Consider the following 23659-nt stretch of genomic DNA (forward strand, 5'->3'; position numbering starts at 1 on the left):
TTATTTTACAGAGCAACTAGTAGAGATCATAAGTTACACCAAAATGTAAGATGAAGGGCAGTAAGCTAGCCTTATAAGTTAAGTCACTAGCTTTAGTATGCCTGCTAGTTTCAAACTATTCAAATCTGTGTCTCAGGAAAATTACCAGTTACCTGTCACAGTTCTAAAGAGGTGGTTTCTCAAAAGTGGTATTTTGAATGTTAAATCAGGAACTGCCAAAGGACTATTATAATTCAAAACAATCACAAATGCGTTTAAAATCATTTTTATTTTATTGAGAATAAAATACACAATTCATTATTACATTTAATCTAAAATTTCAGAGTACATCAATACTCAAAATATAACCTTAAACATACTATTTAGCTTTTAAGAAAATGAGATTCCCCAATCTGAACATTTGGAAAAGGAACCAACCATTTATATATTTAAAAACATTTATTTTGAAGTGTTCCGGTTTGTTTTTTGATCACTGACTATCAGAGTTAAAGAACTTCAGTCATAAAAATATGACTCAGTATTACTCATCCCAGTATTATTTCACATTAATAAAGTAAACAGTCACTTTTGACTCTTCCTATCAGAAGAAAAAGGCAAGCTTATAGTTGCTAAAAGAGCAGAGAAACACCTTTGGAAAACAAATATTGTGTTCTTTTTAAAATGAATAATTTTATACATAATATAGTAGTAAGGCAACCAGATAAAAGATAGTGCTGAAATTTTATTTAGAGACAAATTTGATAATCACAGCTTCAAGACTAAATAGCCAATGATCCATTACATGACAATTCAATGAACATCAATAGTAAATTCTTAATATAAGATATCCAAAGTCAAAATACATAACACAATGTTCATGTTACATGCTTACCTAAGTCCAAGGTCTTATTTCATTCATTTGACCTATATTACTTCACCTGTTCACTCTCCAAATATTTACTGAGTACCTATTATGTGGCCATGTAGCTAGGGGATTGAAATAGAGGTAAAAAAAGGAGAACGGTTCCTAGCAACGGTCATCAAATGATCATACAAACCGATTATATTTAATTATATACTAACTGTTGTACTTAGATGAAGGTCCATGCAAAAACCAGGGGTGGGGGAGTTGGCAAAGTGTCTGTTTTCAGGGTGTGTTTTTTTGTGGGGGAGGGATAACTTTAAGAATGCCACATTCTAACCCAGTGTTTTTCAACTCTGACTTTACATAAGAATCACTTGGACATCTTAAAACCAGGTCCCAGTGTTAACCATCCTAATTCCCCACTCCATCTCCCCACATTCATATAGTCTGGGATAGGGCCCAGCAGCACATTTCCTCTCCCAAAAGCTCCCCAGGTGACCTACAGCCAGGGTTGAATGACCTGTTTTAACCAGTCATTATTTTCAAGGTATAAATACGGCTTAATGTTAATGTGATTATCAGAGCTTCACTGCTGACTTTTTTCCTTCTCATGAAACCCTAATTTGCTACTTCTCCATGCAATTCTCCTTACCTAGAGGGCATATAGGAGGCCTAACCAGCCCAGGTTGGTGGGGGTGGGATACAGAGAGCGGGGTGAGATCCTGGGAAGGGTTCCTGGAGATAATGCCTGAGTGGAGGACAAGGAGGCATTAGCCAGGTAAACAAAAGGGACAAGGATGTACAAGGCAAAGAGAAACAGGAAGTATGATAAGAGAGAAATTTGAGAGATGGAGTAGTGGAGCTCATTACAAAGGGGTTTATATGTTAACTGAAAGATATTTTGGATTTTATTCTTTAAAGCAATTAGTAGCTATTGAGAGAACTTAAGCAAGGAAGTGAAAAGACCAAATTATGAAGAAAGATCAATATGGCATCATAAAGAGGCTACGGGCGGGGAGGCCAGTTACAGGGCTATATCTCTAGAAGCAAGTGGTTAAAAGGATCTGAAAATCAGGACTGTCATCTGGCTTAAGGATTCAGATTAGGGAGTCATCAGTTATAGACAGTTGAATCCATTGAGTGAACAGTTCTCCAAAGAAAGACAATAAGTAAGAAGAAAAGATTGATGCAGATGGAACCTTAAGAATGCTCTTTTCATTTCCACAGCCATTATTCATTATTCTAACTCAAGGCCACTAGACTCTATACTAGGCCCTCACTAACCAATACTTTCTACATAGATGGAAGGACTATACATCACAAATCCAGTTCACAAATGCAGAATGTTATTTCTGATGATTTTCATAGGAGATCAATAAATTCTAGAGTCTATCATTTATAGCCTTCAACTAAGAGGCCAATTAACACCCTACACTACTTCATTTCTTAGTTCTTCCTCATATATTTCTTTAACTCTTTCCAAATAGTTTTCTTATCATTCCTTACACATAACTGATTGTAATTCTTGGTATTCATAGATGTCCCTCCTCTATCTGGGTTGGTTTTCCCCAGTTCATGTTCACTTTCTTATAGTCTTATCTCTAAAGTCTAGTATAGTACCTGGAACATTGTGGGTACTCCATAAATGTTTGTGGAATTTAAATAAAAAAAAAAAAAAGAATAAAAGGAAGAACTTAGACCAGACCCTAGTGAAGTTTTGAGTAGACAAAGATGATACTCAATAAATAATTATTTCAAATTCATTCTTTTCTTATCATAGTTGTAGGATTCTTTAGCTTTGGAAGAAATGGAGACTATATATATATAATGTTATATATATATCGTAGCATTATGCTCTTTGTAGTTGAGTATGTGTTTAATGTAACCAAAATTTTATAAGGACTTACTTTTTAATATAATTCCTCAATTTCAAGAACTTAACAATAGTATATGCAAATGTATGACTACTGCCCCAAGCTTACTAAATTCTAAAAGACAATAGAAGCCTATCTTTGGATAGTTCATAATATAGTATCCACCTTAAAGGTTATAGTAATTCAAATAATTCCAGTAAATCCAATGTCAATAAAATGCGATAAAATGACTTTAGGTTTAGAAGAAAGCTGAATTTGCCTTTTACCACATTGGGAATAAAATAACATGAGGCAGAATTCTGGGAATAAGGCAGTGACAGTGGCATAGTTTCACAACTTTTCCCAATCTTTCCATAAAAACATACAGAACAAGAACAGCAAAATTAAAAACCCAAAGTCAATATGTACATTACTATGTAACAAGGTACACAACCCCATGAATCCAAAAATACAAGTTAATATGGATAAACTACCAACAACTGTAAGACCTACTATATGGTATTGGAAGAGAAAGCAGAGAAAAACAACAAAGCACCTGCCAGATTTGCAAAGAGAAGAATCCCAAAACTATCAACAGCTATTCACTGCTGTTGTGAGGCAGGCCATTTTGATAATAGTAATTGAAACTAGGAAGAGTTTTATATACTTAAAGGTGACAGTAAGGGGTTTGTAGCTGGAACACCTGAGCCGTAGGAACTTTCAAAGCTGACACCAGGACAAAGCCCTATACTATGGAGAAAGTTCTGGGAACAGATTTCAAATAGAGTAGAATAGAAGTGACAGATACACAGGAAAGAGAAAGTTTAGATAAAAGCTGAGGAGGTAAACAGATCCTGCAGAACTCAGAAAGTATATCTATATCATTTCTTAAAGACAACAGAAGAGGGAGCTTTAGAATCATGAAGGTAAAAAAGCTCTCCTGATTCATTTCTCCCTTCTAAAACTACTGTCATATAATAATGACCAATAGAAAAGAACCACAGTCAAATCCCCTACAAAGTTTTCATAAGAAAAAAAGGTGTAAGGTAAAAAAATAACATCTCTACAAAAAATAAAAGCATGGTAGAAAAACATGCTCACAAAACACTATAATATCCCCAAATTAGCTATGAAAGAACATAAATCAGAATTAGAAACATGATAAAATTAAGGAAAGAATCAGAAATAAAGAAAATATCCAAAACTTGAAATCATACAAAAAGGATGGCTGAATTCCCTTTCAATGGATATCTCCTTTTGTAGGGTCACATACCTTTTGTATGATTCACTATTTGTTACTGATTAGGTCTTTTTTACAACTCCATGAGGGTAGATGTTATCTGTGCAGAAAACTGAAAGCAATGCAAATACATTTCATAGGCAGAGATGTAGATGAAGATATTAATTTGTTTTGCATCTAATTTAGCAATCTTATTCCCCATTCTTTCAGTGATTAGACTACTTCAGTGTTTCCTATAGTTCTTTTAACAACTTTACCATTCTGTTGGTCTACTCATCACGTTAATTAAATCTTTGACAGGTCTTCACTCTTTAAAGAAAAAAAAAGCAGACAGAGCAACCAGCATAGCCAAACAGAAAATACAGTCTACAGCAAAACAAAGAGACAACATTTCCTCCAAAACCTTTTGTTTGTCAGATAGTGACAAACCAGACAGCTATGAGACCCACATGGTGTCAGTAATTGTTCATGACGAAGCAGAGGGAAGGCAACTGGGCTTCTCTGATGGCCCTGAGAATAAGGGCACCGCCCTCCAAGTGGCATACGAGTCAGAGAACAGTAGCCTAACTTGAGAAGGACTGCGAGGATTAAATTCTTAGGATGAGGGCAAGAACACTGCTAAGCAATAAGGTTTGTTGGTGCTAAAGCCGTCTGGACCATATAAACTCTCTAAACTAACACTGCTCTGAGAAAAACTGTCAGGAGTAGGATCCAAATTGAGCAGAATAGGGCAACAGAAGTAAAGATAAGAAAAAGTCCAGCTAGAAAGGGATCAGAAAAGAAAGATCTCAGAAAGCATGAGGCCGTATTTTTTTTTTCTTGCAGTAACATTGGTTTATAAAATTATATAACTTTCAGGTGTACATCATAATTCTATTTCGAATTCTGTGTAGATTACATCACATTCACCACCCAAGACTAATTACTACCCAAGAGGCCATTATTTTTTAAAATGACTTTGTGAAAGCAACCGAAGAGGAAGCGCTAGAGTCATGAAGCTGCAGACAGGCTGTCTTAGCCCACTCCTCTCACCTGAGACAGGAAAACCTACAGCACTTACAAAAAGAGCAACAAAAAGAATGGCGAATCCCATTTACAACTGTTATAAGAAAACAGAAAATGTGTAGAATAATGTCTCCATAGCATAATATTAATTAAGAAAATTATAGAAGCTATGAAAGAACATAAAATTCAGAAATTAGGTGAGTGGAGAAAGGAAGATTTGAAATGAGGTGACAGAACCACAGAAAGAATTAAAAATAAAAGAAAAATTATTTCAAAATGAAAAAAAATGACTAATGCATTCAGAGGAAAAGAAGACAAAAAGGAAGATGAGTTTAAAAATAAAAAAGACAGATAAAAAAATGTTCTGAGAGAAAGTGATAAATATTAAAGATAAATAGAGAAGATCCAACCTAAGTATCAACGGCAAGGAGGGGAGACAAAACAACAGAATAGCCAAAACACCAACAACTATTGTTCAAGAAAAAATGTTCCTAAAATAAAAGATGACTCAAAACTATGTATTTATTATAATTTTTCAACAGTGGTGCTTTTATGCCAGAACACAATGGAGTAAAATATTTAATATAGTCAAGGAAAGAAAATGGAAGCCATGGATTTCGTATCCATCCAAACTAATCTTCAAGTATAAAGGTTGCAATTAAACGGATATGAACATTCAATAACTCAGAGAATATTGTTCCCATGAACACTTCCTCTGAATTTACACAACTCTAGAGAAGGGGTCAGCAAACTTTTTCTGTAAAAGGTCAAACAGTAAATATTTTAGTTTTTACAGGTCATATGGTCTCTGTCATAACTACTCAACTTCTGCCACACTGTAGTATTTATAAAAGCAGCCATAAACACTATGGGAGGGTCAGATATGGCTTGTGGGCCACAGTTTGATCCCTGTGCTAGAGAATGAAAAAAAAATTGCTGGGGAAAAAAAATATTAAATCTTAAAAATTGAAAATATAAACAAGTGAGTTGGCATAATTACTCATAGAAAAGAACTAGTTCAACAATTTAAAAACATAGTAATTTGCACGTCCTTACTATAACCCTTATGTAAAAACAAAACAAAAATCCTAAAAAATAAATCATAAAATGTTTTTGGTAATAGTATGATTTGTAGTAATTTGTAGTAATGTAGACTGTTGTCTTTGAACCTTGGGTAAATCAAGTGAGTAATGATGTCAATGTCCTTGAGAACCCAGATTTTTGGTGTGGTTGAAAGAGATCCAGATAGTAAGATTGAAGAGATTAAGTAAAAAAATCCTTTAGGCTTGAATTTGAAATAATTTATTGTATCTTTAAAAAAACTATATATATTTCCTAGCTCTGTCCATTACAAAGGCCTAGAAACAGTGATCAATCCAGTAGCCATAATGCCCAGATTTTAGCCTCTACCATTTCCTAAGGAAACCAGGGCTTTTGAGAAATGACTGATTCCATGTGGGGAGCAGGAAAAAAAAAGTGCAAGTGGGCCTGGAATAAGTTGTCATCCTGGAAGAAAAGGTGGCTATTAAGCCTGCAGATATGAGGTGAGAGTCATGTCAAAAGGACACAGAAAATCAACAAGTTGTATACCTTAAACTTACTCTATCTTATATGTCAAATATATCTTTGTAAAGCTAGGGGGAAAAAAAGACATAAGAGCTATCCTGAAATAGCATCCACTAGCCAGAGATAGGATAATTTGAGCACAGTAAGAGTAATAACTGAAATGGATCAAAACACAACAAATGTGTTCATATCCATGAGTTTATCATAATGTTAAAAAATGAAAAATATCATTAGTTACTTTTAGAAAATTTTAATGAAGAAAACTTATTATTCTTGAAAACGGATAAAGGAAAGGAATCAAGCACTTGACCTGCCTTCATTATAAATCAGTACCTCGGAGTAACCAAATGGTTGACGACGGGAATTTTCTCTTTATAGAAGAAGTATTCCAGTTAATAAACAGAGGACTGATAAAGGTACAATATCACCATTATGCAACTTCCAATGAATAAATGGATGTAGGCAATGATAATTAATTTTGAGAAATCATAAAAAGACATTATATACCTCTTGCAGGAAGTACATAGCTCCAAACAACCTCTAGATCTAGCTACCAATTTATCAGAAATACAGAGAATAGAGGAACATAGAAAATGATACCATGGGGATACAATCATGAATAGTCAGGCTGTGTAAAGATCTACAGGAAAAAAGATGTGGTTTATTCAACAACAAAAAACTTGCAAGGAAAAAAGAGCTAGAGAGGAAACTCATAGATTAAAAGATACTTCAGAGATATAATCAATCACAATGTTTGCATCTTGTATGAGTTCCAATTCAAACAGACAAAACGCACAAAAACAAAGATAAAAAAACATATAAGACAATCAAGAAAAGTGTAAACATTAAATCTGATGACATAGATGAAATGATATAATGTCTAGGATTTGCTCAAAATAATCCAGGGAAGGGTAGGTGAATGGATAGATGAAGTGAGACTTATCTGATCATATACTGATAATTGCTGAAGCTGGGGTGAAGAAAAGGAGGATTATCTTTAAGTAGATTTGACCATGGATTTTATTGTGGCAAACTATAAATATTGCCTTATTTCTGTATATGATTTGATTTGAAGCATACCTAACAATACTCAGGGTTGCTATTTCACATTTCATCCTTTCTTTGAATACAACATTTTTAAAATGTAACTAAAATTGTTTTTCAAAAAGTCTAACACTTAAAATATGATTCTTCTATAAAGACATTATGTACACACACACACATACAACCTGGCTTGCTGGATTTGCCAAAATGCTGATGGGCACATCTATAAAAATTAATTTTTAGAAAATACCTTGTCTTTAAAAAGAAGCAGCAGCTGCCATCATTAAACACGATGTCAAACATTTTTTAAAATCTCCCTTAAAAACTATATAACTTTTTCATGACAATTTAAAAAAGATTCCTGAAAACCAAGATAGTTTTCTAAAATCTGCCAACTGACAAAAATGGAATAAGTAATTCCAAAGATACCAGGTTTTTGGACTTAATTATAATTTTACATAAAAGGATATATAATTATTTTTACGTGTGCATTGAGTTTTAGTTTATCATAGATCACACATTGGAATCCATGGGCCATATTTGACTTGTAGACGAGTTGTTTGGCTTGCACGGTTTTTTAGAAAAAATTTGATCTGACATTTAAAATTCAGGAGATTTTACGTAAAATTCCAGATTTCCACAGTCCTACACACAGCAATGGGCTATAGCACAGTAGCAGCTGCCTGTTACGGGAGGGGCTTGGTTCTTTCCTTTTCCCCACAGTCCCCATCCTACCTCCCTTCTTTGCACATATTATTAGGCTTGGTCTCCTTAGGCATTTCAGTTTGTAATCACTAGTTATAGCCTAACAATGTTTTGAGGGAGGTTTTCTCCTCATTTTTAAAGTAGTAGAACAGAAAAGAGGATATCTATAAGAGCCAATACTATTCAGTTTTGCACTAAAAAAATCAGCATTCATTATTTGTATAGTACAGAAATAAAAATGCTATCTGCATATTTTTAAATGACTTCCTTCGACAGAGTTAAAAGTAAGGCTTACCTTCAGATCAAGGCTGCTAAGGCTTATGACATCATCATCTTTCTCTCTTCGTTTTCTTTTCTATAAGAAAAAAGATTTCATTCTTATATAGAAGGAATGCATGTTACTCCATTAAACAAAGACTCCACACAACTAGAAAAATCACTTTAAAGAAGCGAAGCCTTTGGCTGTATTCATAAGAAAATTATTTTTATGAGGGATGCTCATAAATTATCCCTAGCATATATATTATCTAAATAGTACCTGCTGACTAAATCATCTCTTGTTGTGAAGTGATTCCACCTTACTAAAAAATTAATTATGTAAGTTTTTTAGAAGAGAACTCTTATGTAAGTCAAGGGCTGTCTGTAGCTGTTAGAGAAAAATTAAAAATATTTATACATAAAGGCAACAAGTTTATTTTTAGAAAAGCAACCCATAATTTACCCTATGGGGGAGAGGGGTCCTCACTAGATAAGAAATAGCCTTCTCTCAGGGTCCAGTGTGATTAGGGTTTGCTGCTTACAGCAGGGTTTATCAGCTGGAAGATGAACACACGCCTCCCTGGAGGACCTTCCAGTAACGGCGCATCACCTTCATTTAGCCCCAGTGGCGCCAACAGTGGCAAAACTGTGTAAATAGCTTTAATTTCTGGTCCTTAATCAATACTGAAGAATCCTTAAGTGACACTTCATTCTCCCACATCTCAAAATGACTTTTCAGATTACTTGTGATGCAGTCTAGTTCTTGTGAACTCTCAAAATAGACTAGCCAGGGCTCCTTTCCAGGATCTGGCCCCACACCCGAAAGAGAAACTGGTGGGAATAGAATAAAAGTTAAGCAGCATAGGGACAACAGACAAAAGGAAAGATAAAGTCCAGAAAGAAGTGGGGAAAATATATGGAGCCTGAATGTCTCAAAAGTAAGCTACTGTGAAAACAACAAAAGAGTGGGCTCTGTGAAGTTAGAAGAGGTATCTGAACCAAGCCTCTTTGGAAACGTTCAGGAAAACTAAATTCATATAAAAATGAACAGAAAATTTTCCAAGTCAAATCCTACACAAAATAACTCTAAGAAAAAAGAGAATAAGGGGCAGAACAAAATCACTACAGGGAATGAAGTCACCTCAGAAGGAAATGCTCAAAGAAGCAGAGCAAAACTAAAACATACTATTTCAAATTTAGCTAAAAGACATTAAGAAAATAATACAAGACATGAAAGAACAATATAAATCAGAATTGGAAAAAACTAAAAAATGAGGTGATGGAACTCAAGAAATCTTTATTGATCCTAAGGTCCTATCTAGAAGATGCAGAAAATATGAATAATATGATCCTAATTTTGAAAAGCAAACTAAGCAAAACTCCTGCATATGTGTATCTTATCTGTGAGGATGTGTGTGTATTTATAAATAATTATACAAGCAAAATGTAGAGGGATACATACAACAGTGTTGTTGACATGCTTTAGAGTGGAGGTTGGGGGATAAAAGGACTTACATGGGGTGAAAACTGCCAAGCAAAAAGAAGACTGTACTGAGGGAAAAAGGCATGTATATGATCATTCTCAGGCATTTATATAAAATCGTACATGTGCGGGCATATGCATAAAGAAATTTAACAGATTTTAAAACATTCTACTATTTTTTTCTTTTAAATATTTTAGAGTTTTGCTTTTCACATTTATCTATTCAATCCATCTAGTATTTATTTTTGTATGTATGTGGTATGAGGTAACACAGCCAATTGCTCCCATGCCTGACACCATTTGTTGAGAGCACCAGTTCTTCACAATGCCTGTGATACAGTAAGTTCATACATATGTGGGTCAGGTTTGAGTTCTTTATTTTATTCCATTTGTCTATTTATCTATAGCTGTACGCATATTATGCTGTGTAATTACTGTGCGTTTTGATAAGTCGTCTTAGCCAATACAGTAAGCCACATGCTTCCCGACTTGTACACTACTTTTCCTGTTCTGGGTCTTCTACTTTTACACATGAATCATAGAAGAAGAGCTATTAAAACTTAACGGGAGTTCTATCAAAACTGCACTGAACTTATGAATTAATTTGGAGAGAACTGACATTTTTAACTATTGAGTCTTTCCTTGCACGAATATGGTATATTTCTCCATTTAATTAGGTGTCCTATGTTCTTTATTAATGCTTTCCAATTTTTCCCATAAACGTCTCACAGATCTTTTCATAGATTTATTCAGTTTTTAAAATTGTTTTTATTTCAATAAAAGCATCTTTAATAATTACATTTAATTGTTTATTGCTAGTATACATACATTCTGTTGATTTCTTTTTATAACTTTCATAGCCAGCAAACTTGCGTGAACTCTTATTACTTCTAATAGCTATTACAATTCTCTCAGGTATTCTATGTAGACAATCATGTCTCTAAGTAATGAAGTCATTCTGTCTCTTCCTTTCTAATCTATATACCACTTGTTTTCCTGTCTTACTGTGTTGACTAGGAACACTATAGTACAATGCTGAAACACTTGGTGACAGTGGGCTTTTTTCTAAATTTAAAGGGAATGTTTCTAACATGTTATCATTATACATGTTGTTTGCAGTAGGTCTCGGGCTAAAGAAGTTCTAGTCTATTCCTGGTTTGCCAAGAATTTTATAATGACTGGGTACTGATTTTATTTTTTTCCACTCTTACCTTTCCTTCTACTTTCTTTGGTTTACTCTATTGCTTTTTCTATCCTCTTGAGTTAGACGCGTAAGTTTTGTTCTTTTCCTTTCTTAAACTATGTATTTAAAAGCTATAAATCTCCCCCTTAGTACTCCTTAATTAAGGCCTTCCAAAAGTTTTAATACATGAACCATGAGGTATTTCTTTTGTACGGTAGACCTCTACAAAAGAGCTTTCTCAAGTGGGATGCACCAATCCCAGAGGATACGAAAGATACCTTCTCTGGAGTGCAGAAGGAAAATGTTAGAACTTTTATTTTTATGTACTTTTTAATCCTTAAAAATAAGCTTTACTAATATTTAATATACAGCTGATGAGCTCACCATTACGCACATTATAAGGTTAAAGACAATGGTAATCTAATCAGATCCAATGGGAAGTCAGCCCCAAACTGTGAAATTATCATGATTATTTGAAATACAGATTTACATCCACTATCATTAACCTCAGTATAACTGAGTTTTGTGCTTTGAGATATTAGCTAATAACAGTGGTACATGCATAAAAATTATAAATAAATATATCAGGAGTACATGATCAAAATATTTTTGCTCAGGCCTGCCCTCTGGCCGAGTGGCTTTTTGCACACTCCGCTCTGGCAGCCCAGGGTTTCACCTGGGCATGGACAAGGCACCACTCATCAGGCCATGTTGAGGCGGGGTCCCACATGCCACAACTAGAAGGGCCCACAACTAAAATATACAACTATGTACTGGGGGGATTTGGGGAAAAAAAGAAAAATATATATATTTTTGTTGATAGGCTTGGAAAAATCAATTTTGGTGACACTTCCCTACCCAAGTTCTTCTGTTTAAGTTTAGGCTTGTCAACTAGTAAGGGAAAGGGACCAAGATGAAAAAGGTTTCAAAGGGAAATGCAGAATTGCATTAAAATTAGGAGACTCTTGCTATGAAGGCTTTATTGACCAATTAACACATGCAATAAATAAAGAAGACAGAAATCTTAAACAGAAGTCCTCAACAGAAATATACATTAAATACAAAAGAACAGAATACAAATTAAATAAGTTTTGTTAAACCCATCAGCACATCAATACATGCACACAAACTTGGCAAACTAGAAACAGAATCATTTTTGCTATTTCCCTCAAATAAGAAAAACATTAAGAATCATGCTCTATTGTGCATACTTTATTTATATGAGTTTTATAAGGTAATAGTTTTTAATCTTTTTTTTTTTCTTTGAGGAAGATCAGCTCTGAGCTAACTACTGCCAATCCTCCTCTTTTTGCTGAGGAAGACTGGCCCTGAGCTAACAACCGTGCCCATCTTCCTCCACTTTATATGTGGGGCGCCTGCTACAGCACAGCTTGCCAAGTGGTGCCACATCCTCACCCAGGATCCAAACCTCGAACCCCGGGCTTCCAAGAAGCAGAATGTTCAAACTTAACTGCTGCACCACGGGGCCGGCCCCAGGTAATGAGTTTTTAATTACAAAAAGAATCAATTTTCTGGTGTCACTTTGCACAAAGTTAGAGGCTTCTGTAAAGTTTCATTCTAAAAATAATGAAATAGTCCCTCTACACTAGGATGATTAATAATAGAAAATAATTCATTCGTTAAATAGTTATCTGCAATCATTTTAATATTTTTCAATCAAGAAAAACAGCTGTTAAAGTATGTACATAAAATTAACTTCATGTTTCATAATATATTCTGAATTTTAACACTGGTAGGAATATGAGAAAGGATTGCATAGAGTTAAAGATGAATAGATCTGATACTTTTCAAAACATGTTTTATATTTAATTAAAATAAAAACTTCTTTCAGCTTGTTAGCAGAAAAGAAAATAATTAAATTAAGCTGCCAAAGATAGCAATAGAAATTCTGTACCTCAAGATTTTCAGAGAAGTACAGAGAACTGAGCTGTATACCAGACTGAAAGACAACCCAGGAAGTAACTATATCTAATGTCTTGAAATAAAAAACTCAAATATCTACTCACCAAAGTGAAGTCCCAATGGGGGCCAGGTGTTAAAAATGTGAAGGAGCTACCTCTCCGAAGGGAATATCTGTTAAGAGAAAATTCAAACATTAAACAAATTGAGAGTAACTTCAGTAAAATAAAGCACTAGACAGATTAAAAGCTACCTTTTTCAGTTTCAAAACTGTTTAAAGTAGCCTTATTCAAGTGCAGAACTAAGGAGAGAGTATGGAAAACAAAAAATCAGGGTATTTAGGTTCTGGTCACTTTCAGAATCTTTACAAAAGTTAAAGAGCCTTTATAAAATTAGTGAAAAGAGTTAGAAGATTAAAAAAAAAATAATTCATCAACCCAAGCCAAGTTTATTTTAGAAACAGATACATGATTCAATAATATGAAAGGTATTTATTTAATACATTGTTCTAATAGCTTAAATAAAAAACAGCAAATGATGCAAAAAATTATTTGATAAAACTCAACATTCATGCCTAATATTTTAAAAACAAGAATAAAAGGAGGGCCCAGCCCAGTACATAGTGGTTAAGTTTGCAAACTCCAGGGTTCGCAGGTTCAGATTGCCAGTGCAGACCCAGCACCACTCGGTGAGCCACACTGTGGCGGCATCCCACATAAAATAGAGGAAGATTGGAACAGATGTTAGCTCAGTGACAATCTTCTTCAAGCAAAAAGAGGAAGATTGGCAACAGATGTTAGCTCAGGGCCAATATTCTTCAAAATAAAAGAATAAAAGGATACTCAACGTAAAAAGCAAAACCTAAAAGCATTTAATTTGCATTTCATGTTTACATATCTTCCATGTACTGATTTTTTAAAAAAATTATGACTTAAACCAAATAAAAAGTTTTAAATAACTACATATGAGACAAAGGTCTCAAGTAAGATTAAATTTGACAAGGATTTTGTTCTTTACTATCGACAGATTTTTCTTCTGTGTCACCTTTCCATTCAATGTAAAGAAATAAAGGAAGAGAATTCTTGTGACAAAAATCTATCTTCACCTTTATAAAACACAAACTCTATGTTTATAAAACAAGTAGAAAATCACAAAACAAAGCTAGCACAGGAAATAAAGACAGTTTATAAACTATACTTATTGTTAATTGCTTCAGATGTAAATAAATAGGTTTTTTCCCCCTTGTGGAAATAAATGAAGACCAACCAAACAAAAAAAAGCAAAGGCCATTTGTTCAGAGCTTGCTATAGCAAAGGGAGTCAGCCACCATCACTTGTGTTTAGGCAAACTGAAAGGCAGGCTGAGGAGTGGGAAAGCTTTAGAGGGGAAACAACGGTGTGCCCTGACTGGAGGATGTTGGCAAAGAGGAAGCTGCAGGCAGAACTAGGAGCAGGGCATCCTATGTGATTGATTAGGGTGCATATTTGGCTTTTTGTGGTTGGTTCTAAGTTGGAATAAAGGACAAAAATTAGGGAAGCTGGCAGTTGTTCAAGTCCTGGCCATTTTGGGCTGACTGTTACAGAAGTTGTTTAGTTTCCTGGATTGTAAGGCCATCATCCATTTGTATATCTGTCTCTCACTCTGACTGTCCAAGTATGATCTTCTTTTCATTCTAAGTTACAGAAACACCACAGATAGCTGTTATTCCTACAAAAATTTACAAGCTTTAATCAAACAGAAGGGTTTCTGTAGTTTTCTAAGCTATTTAAATATAAAGCAGAAGTCTGTTTGTATTTTGACAAGGAACACAAGGGAAAATGGCTACAAGGAGAAAGAGGGGATGAAACCAACTTCATGGAAGAATTAATTCTTAAGTAATTCTAAAGCTGAATAAAAGAGAAATAGCAATTAGTAAAGTGTGCAAGAGCCAGGAAGGCTCTCTGGGCAAAGGGAATAGCACATGTTAAGGGGTTGTGAAATGAATTACATTCAGGAAACTGCAAGTAGTTCCTTATGTTTGAGTATCAAAATAAATAAGGAAGGGCTAGATCATGATAAAAGGCCTTCTGCACAACCTTTAAAGAGTATGGACTTGATCTTGAATACGTATGGCAGCTATCAGCTATTGAATTCTGTCACGAGGATGGATTGGAAGAAGGTAAGACTGGTTAGGAAGACTAGTTACGAGGCAGCTCCAGTTTTGCTTACAATAGACAGATGGTAACCGGCTGAGGCAATAGCAGCAGGGTTAGAGATTAGAAAGAGGGCTCAGGGCCCGGCCCCATGACTGAGTGGTTAAGTTCGTACCCTCCGCTCCGGCGACCCAGGGTGTCGCTGGTTGGGATCCTGAGCGTGGACATGGCACCGCTCGTCAAGTGATACTGAGGCAGTGTCCCACATAGCACAACCAGAGGCACTCACAACTAGAATACACAACTATGTTCTGGGGGGCTTTGGGGAGAAAAAGAGGAAAAAAAAAAAAAAGATTGGCAACAGTTGTTAGCTCAGGTGTCAATCTTTAAAAAAAAAAGAAGGAGGGGCTGGCCCCGTGGCCGAGTGGTTGAGTTCGCGCGCTCCGCTGCAGGGGGCCCAGTGTTTCGTTGGTTCGAATCCTGGGCGCGGACATGGCACTGCTCATCAAACCACGCTGAGGCAGCGTCCCACATGCCACAACTAGAAGGACCCACAACGTAGAATACACAACTATGTACCGGGGGGCTTTGGGGAGAAAAAGGAAAAAATAAAATCTTTAAAAAAAAAAAAAAAAAAAGAAGGAGACAATGACAAAATTGGTAGATTTTTCCTTTTCCTCCCTATGCCTGTTCAGTTACTACCAAGGTTCCTGGCCTAGTGAAGTATGATGTCACTAATAGTAATTAGAAACAGAGAAAGATCTTTAGGTATTTAAAGCAAACATTTCCTAAATAATTATTTGGGAAAGATTAAAACACAGTAAGCCTTTTATTACTCCTAGAGCTCAAATTTTTTTTTGAGAGCCTCTTTAGTGGAACAAGATAACTTAAGGAATTGATTTTTCTTGCCACTGCAGAAAAGTCAAGCAACAATAAAGAAAACAGTATGATTTCTTGATAGAACACTAGGACAAAAAGACATCTGAAATAAATCATAATTCATATGACTAAACAATACATATATATATAATAAACAAATGCTTAAAGATTATAGGGAAAACGGACCTTCAGACCATGAGTCCATAGACCACACTCTTCAAAAACACTGCTCTAGGTAAGTGCTAGCATATACTACATGATTAAAAAGAGCCATCAGTGGGGACTGGGTAGAGAAGCAGCAACTATAATTTCTCAGAAGATTATTTTTAATCTAATATAAAAATTCATTGCAAAGTAGGAATCACAGTGGCATTTAAAGTAGTCAATAAACACTTCCTTTCAGGTATAAGACAAGTGTTAAGGAGAACACAAAACCAAAGCTGTTCATTTCTTTATTCCCTAGAATCGACCATACTGACCCTCAGAATGAACTTGATGTCTGAAAGCTAGACAGAAAAATAGCTCTCAGGAATTTTAAATAGGGCAACAAATTGAAAAAGTATTTCCAATTGGATGGCAAGATTCTTTCCAGCACGAGCTGAAATCAGCTTTACACTAATGCTATTTTTTCCCATTTCAATAACAAGTACCTATTTATTTTGATTACTCATGGAAAAAAGGAACCCAAAAAACAAACTGTGCCCAGAACACATGTGAGACAGTGCCAACTTTCAAAAATCTTGGAAAGACATACAGTCATTTTTCACAGAGGTCTGACTCAAAATGGAATAGCTATTTTAAATCCTTGTGGGAAAAAATTTTTGATTTCACAAAACATTAAGATTATAAGTGGCCTTACTAGAAGGTACCCAGTATAATCTATTTAAAGGGGGTTTAAAGGCTAAAATAAGTGACGGTCCTTCATTTTTTCAAGAATTTTTGTCCAATCCCCTTTTCTCATATATCCAAATAATTATAACATTTAAGGCATAAAATAAACTAATACCTGAAGGAACTAGCTTGGTATATTAAATTACATTTCCTATCAACTCCATTGTGATTATTCCTTGGCCTCCAAAATACTTCCTTTCGTATCATTTGATGCGTTTTCAAACAACGTAAATTATTTTTACACTAAACTAGTTTTAGTCTAAACAAAGCATAATTACAATGGTAAAGTTGATGTTCAAAAACCTAATCCTTCTGTTGATTCATTCTTTAACTAAATTATATTTGCAGCGATTATGATTTGTGTCACTGCCCTCCTCCATCACAGCAGATAATTAAGAGCTGAACTGGAATTATAAATGGCAGAAAGGTAGCTCAATGAACATTTTCATAAGGTGTACCAGACAATATAAGTGAGATAACTCTTCCAATTCAAAAGGAAAATAAATCACAAAGATATAAAGATACAGGCTTATAATAAGGTAGATATTTAGAGGCTTACAATGAAAAACAACCAAAATGAGTGAGCAAAGTAATATTTTTTAAAAGCAAGTGAAACAGAAAGACTAATGATAGGAATATAGCAGAGGAGGTCATTGACATTAGCAAGAAAGATGACTTGAGGCATAGGGACACCTGAAATATGACAAAGTATAATTTAAAATTGTTTGGAATTCCTCTGGATCTTTTAACAATGACTTCCTATGTGAAAACAAGAAAAGAATACAATAGCACTGAAAAACTAGCTGCTGGGCTAAGGAAGTTGCTCCCACACATCAGCAGTGCACCTCAAATAAACGCCTCAGCCTAATTACAAACTACTACACGTAACTCACAAATAGCAAAAATTAAAAACGTTAATCTGTAAATGCCAAGGGTACCATGAATGTAGGAAAAATGATGTAAACTATTCTCTGTAGTTAACATTTGTTGATATTTGGAGTGTTGAACTACTCAGATTCCCAATTTCTTTGCAAATTAGGCAAAAAACAATGAATATTATTACAGAAATAATCCATTTATGTACGTCAAATATCTGATGTAGTAGACATCTACTGTTTTGACTGCTCAGTGTCTTTGCTATAATTGCCTCCTCTTCTAGTTCATAAAGATTCCGGAGGAGCTGATAATCAAGTAGACTATTTCCCCTACCATACCAGAGTTTTCTCACTTGTATCTGAGAGTCCCAAATAATAGATACATTTTGAAACATCTCTAGTCTAGAATACAGCTGAACATCTAGAAACCAGCAGATACACACCATTCCAGACAATATCCTACACTAATACTCAGACCAACCTTTAATGCCTTTGTATTATGCAATTCGAATACACGTATCAGGGTGCCTTGCCCACAGCATCAAATTCAGGGGGAAGGATAAAGGGCAAAACAGCAGCAGCAAGTTAACAGTGAGCGAAGAGAAAAATATCCAAAAGCATACATCATTAAAAATGCAGTAGCATAAGCTTACCATATTACCCAGCAATTCTACTCCTATAAATCTACCCAAGAGAAATGAAAACATATGTTCACACAAAGACTTGTGTCTAAATGGTCATAGCAGCATTATCCATAATAGCTCCAAACTGGAAACAATTCAAATCTTCAACAGCTGGTAAATGGCAAACCAAAACATGGAATATTCATTCCATATAATGGAATACTATTCAGCAATAAAAAGGACGAAATATTGATGCATGCTATAATATGAATGAACTGCAAAAACATGCAGAATCAAAAGATTACATATTGTATGATTCCATTTATATGAGATGTCCAGAAATAGAAATTTATAAAGGTGGAGAGGAGATCAGTGGCTGCCCAGCCCTAGGGGGTGGGAGCGGAGACTGAGGTAATATTTTGGGTGATGAAATGTTCTAAAAGTAGACTGTGGTGATGGTTGTATAACTCTATAAATTTGCTAATAATCATTGAATTGCACATGTACAATGGGTGAATGTTATGATATAAAAATTGTATCTCAATAACACTGTTAAAAAGTGTGGGAGCCAACAGCCTTAGGAGCTGACATGCGCATCCTCTTATTTTTAGCAACTATTAATATAAATGGCAATAACAAAGACAATTATTGAGTTACCAAGAATGGACTCAATTACTTATGTTTATATGCTCTAATTTAGTTTAAAATACGTTCTGAAAAATATCCCATCTAAAAAGTTAAATTCCCTTAAAGGGAATAGGAATCTTCAGATCTGAGTGTACAACAGCTAGCCTGGCTTAAGACTGTACCTTTAACCCTGGATATCCATTCTACGAATTCATCAATTTTACTGGAAAAATGAACTTCAAAGAGTATATTATAAAATACTTAAAAAGACCAGTATGTATTTATATTCCCACCATACAGGTAATGTGTAATGTTCTTAAATGTGGCTATGTGAGTGATAGTAATTGTTTCACTGATTAATATTGATATATCTCTTCAGAGACATTAAGTGGAGGAAGCATGGCAAATGGAGATACAAGACAAAATTCTTCGAGTATCTAGCTGTGAGATTTCATCGAGCTTTAAGGGTTTCATATATAAAAGAGACTATACTAGGGGGCTGGCCCCGTGGCCGAGTGGTTAGGTTCGCGCGCTCCGCTGCAGGCGGCCCAGTGTTTTGTTGGTTCGAATCCTGGGCGCGGACACGGCACTGCTCATCAGACCACGCTGAGGCAGCGTCCCACATGCCACAACTAGAAGGACCCACAACGAAGAATATACAACTATGTACTGGGGGGCTTTGGGGAGAAAAAGGAAAAAAATAAAATCTTAAAAAAAAAAAAAAGAGACTATACTAATTTTGAAGGCCTTCTCTTTCAGTCCTAAAATGCATGTCAATGGTTATTTATAATAACAGCAACAAAAAAATTTATTGAATGTTTATTATGTACCAGGCACTACTTATTCTAAGCATTTTAGATGCTTATATGAGTTATATGCATTAATTCATAATCCTCATGGCAACTCCATAAGGTAGGTACTAATATTATTCCCGCCTTCTTTAACTAACTTGGTCTAAGTCCTGAAGCTGGGTACTTAAGGGTTACTGTAAATACTCAATTAAGAACATGATTACCCTTCAACCTTGTTCCCCACACAGACACAGATGAAAAGAAGTTAATCTTGTTAATTTGCTGTTTTCTTGTTTAACCTGAGGGATGATGCAACTGTCACAAGGATTTATGAGCTTGCTTTGCAGAAGAAAAAGAATGCCTTTAAAGAAGTTACAACCATCAAATAACCAGCCCCCAGTTGCTGCTGACCCCAGAAGTCTCATTGCCCAAGGGCTTATCTGGAATGAAAGAAATACCGATTTCCCCTTCGTTTCGCCGAAACTCCTCCTCCCAAGCCCCTTAGCTCTATAAAGAACCCCTGCTTTCTTCTTTGTTAAGGCATATTTGAGAGAACCTATCCTCTTGCCTTCTCACTTTGGCCAACTTGAACAAACCTTTCTCCATCTCCAAGCACCAGTGTCTTAGTGATTGGCTTACTGTGCATCAGGTACACAATTTAAGATTAAGAGGTTTGGTATCAGTCTCAAAGTAGCCAATCAGTAATCAGGATTCACATCCAAGCAGCCTGGCTCCAGCATTGTGCTGTTAACAATTACATTACACCACCTCAACAAGAGCTGGTAATAGAGCTAATTGCTAAATATTCTTTGATAGAAGGTATGTAAGAGATAACTCTAGTGTTTCCTGCAGAAAGTAAAAATAATACCTAAAATTTATGGAGTATATGCTATGTTTAGGTAGTGTTCTAATGCTTTACAAGAATTATCTCACATAATTTTCACAACCTTATGAGATAGATATTATGACATGAGATTTAAAGAGATTAAGTCCTCAGCAGCCAGAGTTTGAACCCAGGAAGTCCGATTGTAAAGACTAAGCTCTTTAAACACTACAGTTTTATTTGGCTGTGAGTCTCAGTCTAAAGGAATGTACATTCCCAGAGAAAATAATTAGGTGAATCAAAGCTCAGGCCATTCAGTGTCAGGAAAACGAGGCCAGAAATGCAGGCCTTCTGAGCTCTGAATCATGTCGTGGGGCCCAGGGCTGTCTATGGACAAGACCCTTGCCTACTACCCAGAACAAAAAGGGAGAAAAGGGGAGAAAAGAGTTAAGAGGCCTATCGTATAACATGAAGCACCTACTTTGAAAGCTTACATCCCACTGGATATCAGATGTTTCTACTCTTTTCTCTCCCTAATTATCTTTCCTCTGTCATATCCTTTAGCAGTCAGCGCACATATATTATGGACAAAAACTTTTTTTACCTCAGTGTGAAACAATCCCAAGTATCAACATTTAGCAGAGACCAATCAGCTTCATAATCCTTCTTTTAACTTGGTACAGATTGACAAGAGATTTTCACATATTGATGTATATGGGGTAGCTATTCTGGTTCAAAACTGATTCGGCTTGAACTAAAGAAGCCTGACTTATGGCCAATCAAACATACATTGCACATCTGCTTTAACCATTAGAGTAAAGAATGCACTCTCTTCAGATGAGAATGCATACTTCCCCTCCTACAAGCCAGTACTGGTAATGCCCTATGGGTACAGTGTATTAGTACTCTTGAAGATAAGTTCCCTTTCCTGGACATCAGGGTCATGTTGACCTGCTAATTTGCAACTGAATACCTCTTTGAAACTTTGATGAGTATGTATCCTGGGTGTGTTTAATGTATGTTCTTTGTTCTAAAAAGGTATAAAACTGTACTGAAAACCATGCTTCTCTGGAATGCTTTCTTCCTTTGTGGAAACTGCCTTCGTAGGTTATAATGCTTACCCTGAGTCAGGTAAAACTCACCTTATCTCTCTTACCTATAGAACGGTCATTGGTTATTTTGCGTTGACATTTCTTGGCACAGTGTGGCAAGATTTCAGAGAAACCCACTGGAGACCATGTGAAATCTACATTTGATTGGTGCTTGGTTCAGCATGGGCCCATTGAGCACCCTCCCCTCCCTCTAGCTTCACTGCACTCTTTGGGTGCCCTGATGAATTCCTCCTGAAACCCCGACCTCCTTATTAAAGTTGTAGGTCCTGACTTTCACTTGAGCTGTTTCAAGTCTTAACACTAGGTGTCTTAAGCGGGTACTGGTACACATCCTAGGTAAGAGGAACCTAGGGGGAATTTACTAGGTAAGAGGAACTTAAGGAGAATTTCCTAGGCCAGGAGAGCCTAAGGGGAACTTTGGAGTGTATGGGGCAGGCTGACCTTTTAATTTGGCTTTAAACTGGAAAGAACTGTGTCTATATAAAGTCTGAGCAAATTGTTTAATAGCAAAATGAGAGACTGAAAACTCCAACTCTGGAGAGATGGGACACCTGTCACAGGCTATTTTAGGATGTGACATTCACAAACAGCACATCTCTCACCTATCACACTGTCCTTAGAAATTGTTCAGACTTTATAGTAAAGTGAAATGAAACTAAAATGAGAAATTGCACTTCTAAAAGCCAACCAGTTCTGGAATAGGCAGCTTCCCTCTGGGAACTGTGGCTGGCTTCATGTACAATATGTACAGAGCCAATACTTGCAAGTGCTTAACAAAATGGAGGTAACTGTAAATGGCTGGATCTTTGGAAGAGGATAGCCCAGGATAATTTAAAATTACAGTGGCCACTTGGGGGCTCTTTTGAGCTCCCAAAACTTGTCTTTTTTGTGTACTAAATTTAAGAGCTGCAGAGCGGAGATTAAATACAATCTTTAATCTCCAAAGAGCCAAGTGCGCCACCTTCTGGCACAAGTGATCAAAAACTAAAGGTTCCAGAACCTGTAAATATTTATAAAGAACAGCAAAATCTTCCCGAGCTTGTTTTGTGTCCTGAGAGCTTAGACGATAATCCTCAGGTTGGGGGCCCCAAAACACAGTCAGACAAACATTGGGTTGCCCTCAACTGCGGTCTGAGATGGTTGGACAGAAATGTGCATTGCACTCCATTTGCAGCTAGAGTTCCACCAAACTGATGTCAGCCTCAGGGAAATGACATTGGCCATTAGAAGGAATGTTCCAATTAGATAAGATCATTTTAAGAAGTGCACTTAAAAGCAACGCCTTTAAGTTTCCGAAATAGCCTTATTGGAAGTTTTGTTGCAAAAAGCTAACAAAAAATTAGGTTATAAGGGGTACCTAAAAGAAGTCTACTACGTCAAAGCTTTACAGACGCGCTCTACCTTAGAAGGAGGGCCCACTATGAACCCCTCCCAGAGTTAACAAGACTGATTTTCTGGGAAAGTGCTACCCTTAAATAGTCAAAGGAAAACCAAAATTAAAAATCAATAGAGTTGTTTAATGCTGCCAAGTATAGTTACTGTTTGTCCTGGCTGAAACCTGACAAGATATTTGAAAGAATTTAGCAATTTATGATCAGAAATTTGGCCAAATTGGAAGCTGATATTCAAAGCCCAGTAGGAACTTTTTAGGCCTTCTTTCCTAAATTAAGATAAAACTAAGTATCTAGAAAGAATGAAGAAAATTAAGGGTAATATAATTGGGTAGACATGTCAGTCCTTTGATAACTAACTAACGTCCACTGTTTATCTCTCTGGGAGCTATTATCTAGACAATCCCAGATTCC

General features: G+C 35.7%; 1 protein-coding gene across 1 annotated transcript in view; it reads right to left on the minus strand.

The window, feature by feature from the left end:
- NET1 (neuroepithelial cell transforming 1) overlaps positions 1–23659 on the minus strand; it is a 61903-nt gene that overhangs the window by 26185 nt on the left and 12059 nt on the right. The window contains exons 2-3 of the mRNA XM_070601948.1: positions 13209–13275; positions 8553–8612 (exon numbers count right to left, since the gene is read on the minus strand). Of these exons, the coding sequence (XP_070458049.1) occupies positions 8553–8612; positions 13209–13275 (127 nt within the window). The remainder of the gene's footprint in view (positions 1–8552; positions 8613–13208; positions 13276–23659) is intronic.

The sequence above is a fragment of the Equus przewalskii genome, chromosome 30 (genome assembly GCF_037783145.1).
Source record: "Equus przewalskii isolate Varuska chromosome 30, EquPr2, whole genome shotgun sequence".
NCBI lineage: Eukaryota > Metazoa > Chordata > Mammalia > Perissodactyla > Equidae > Equus > Equus przewalskii.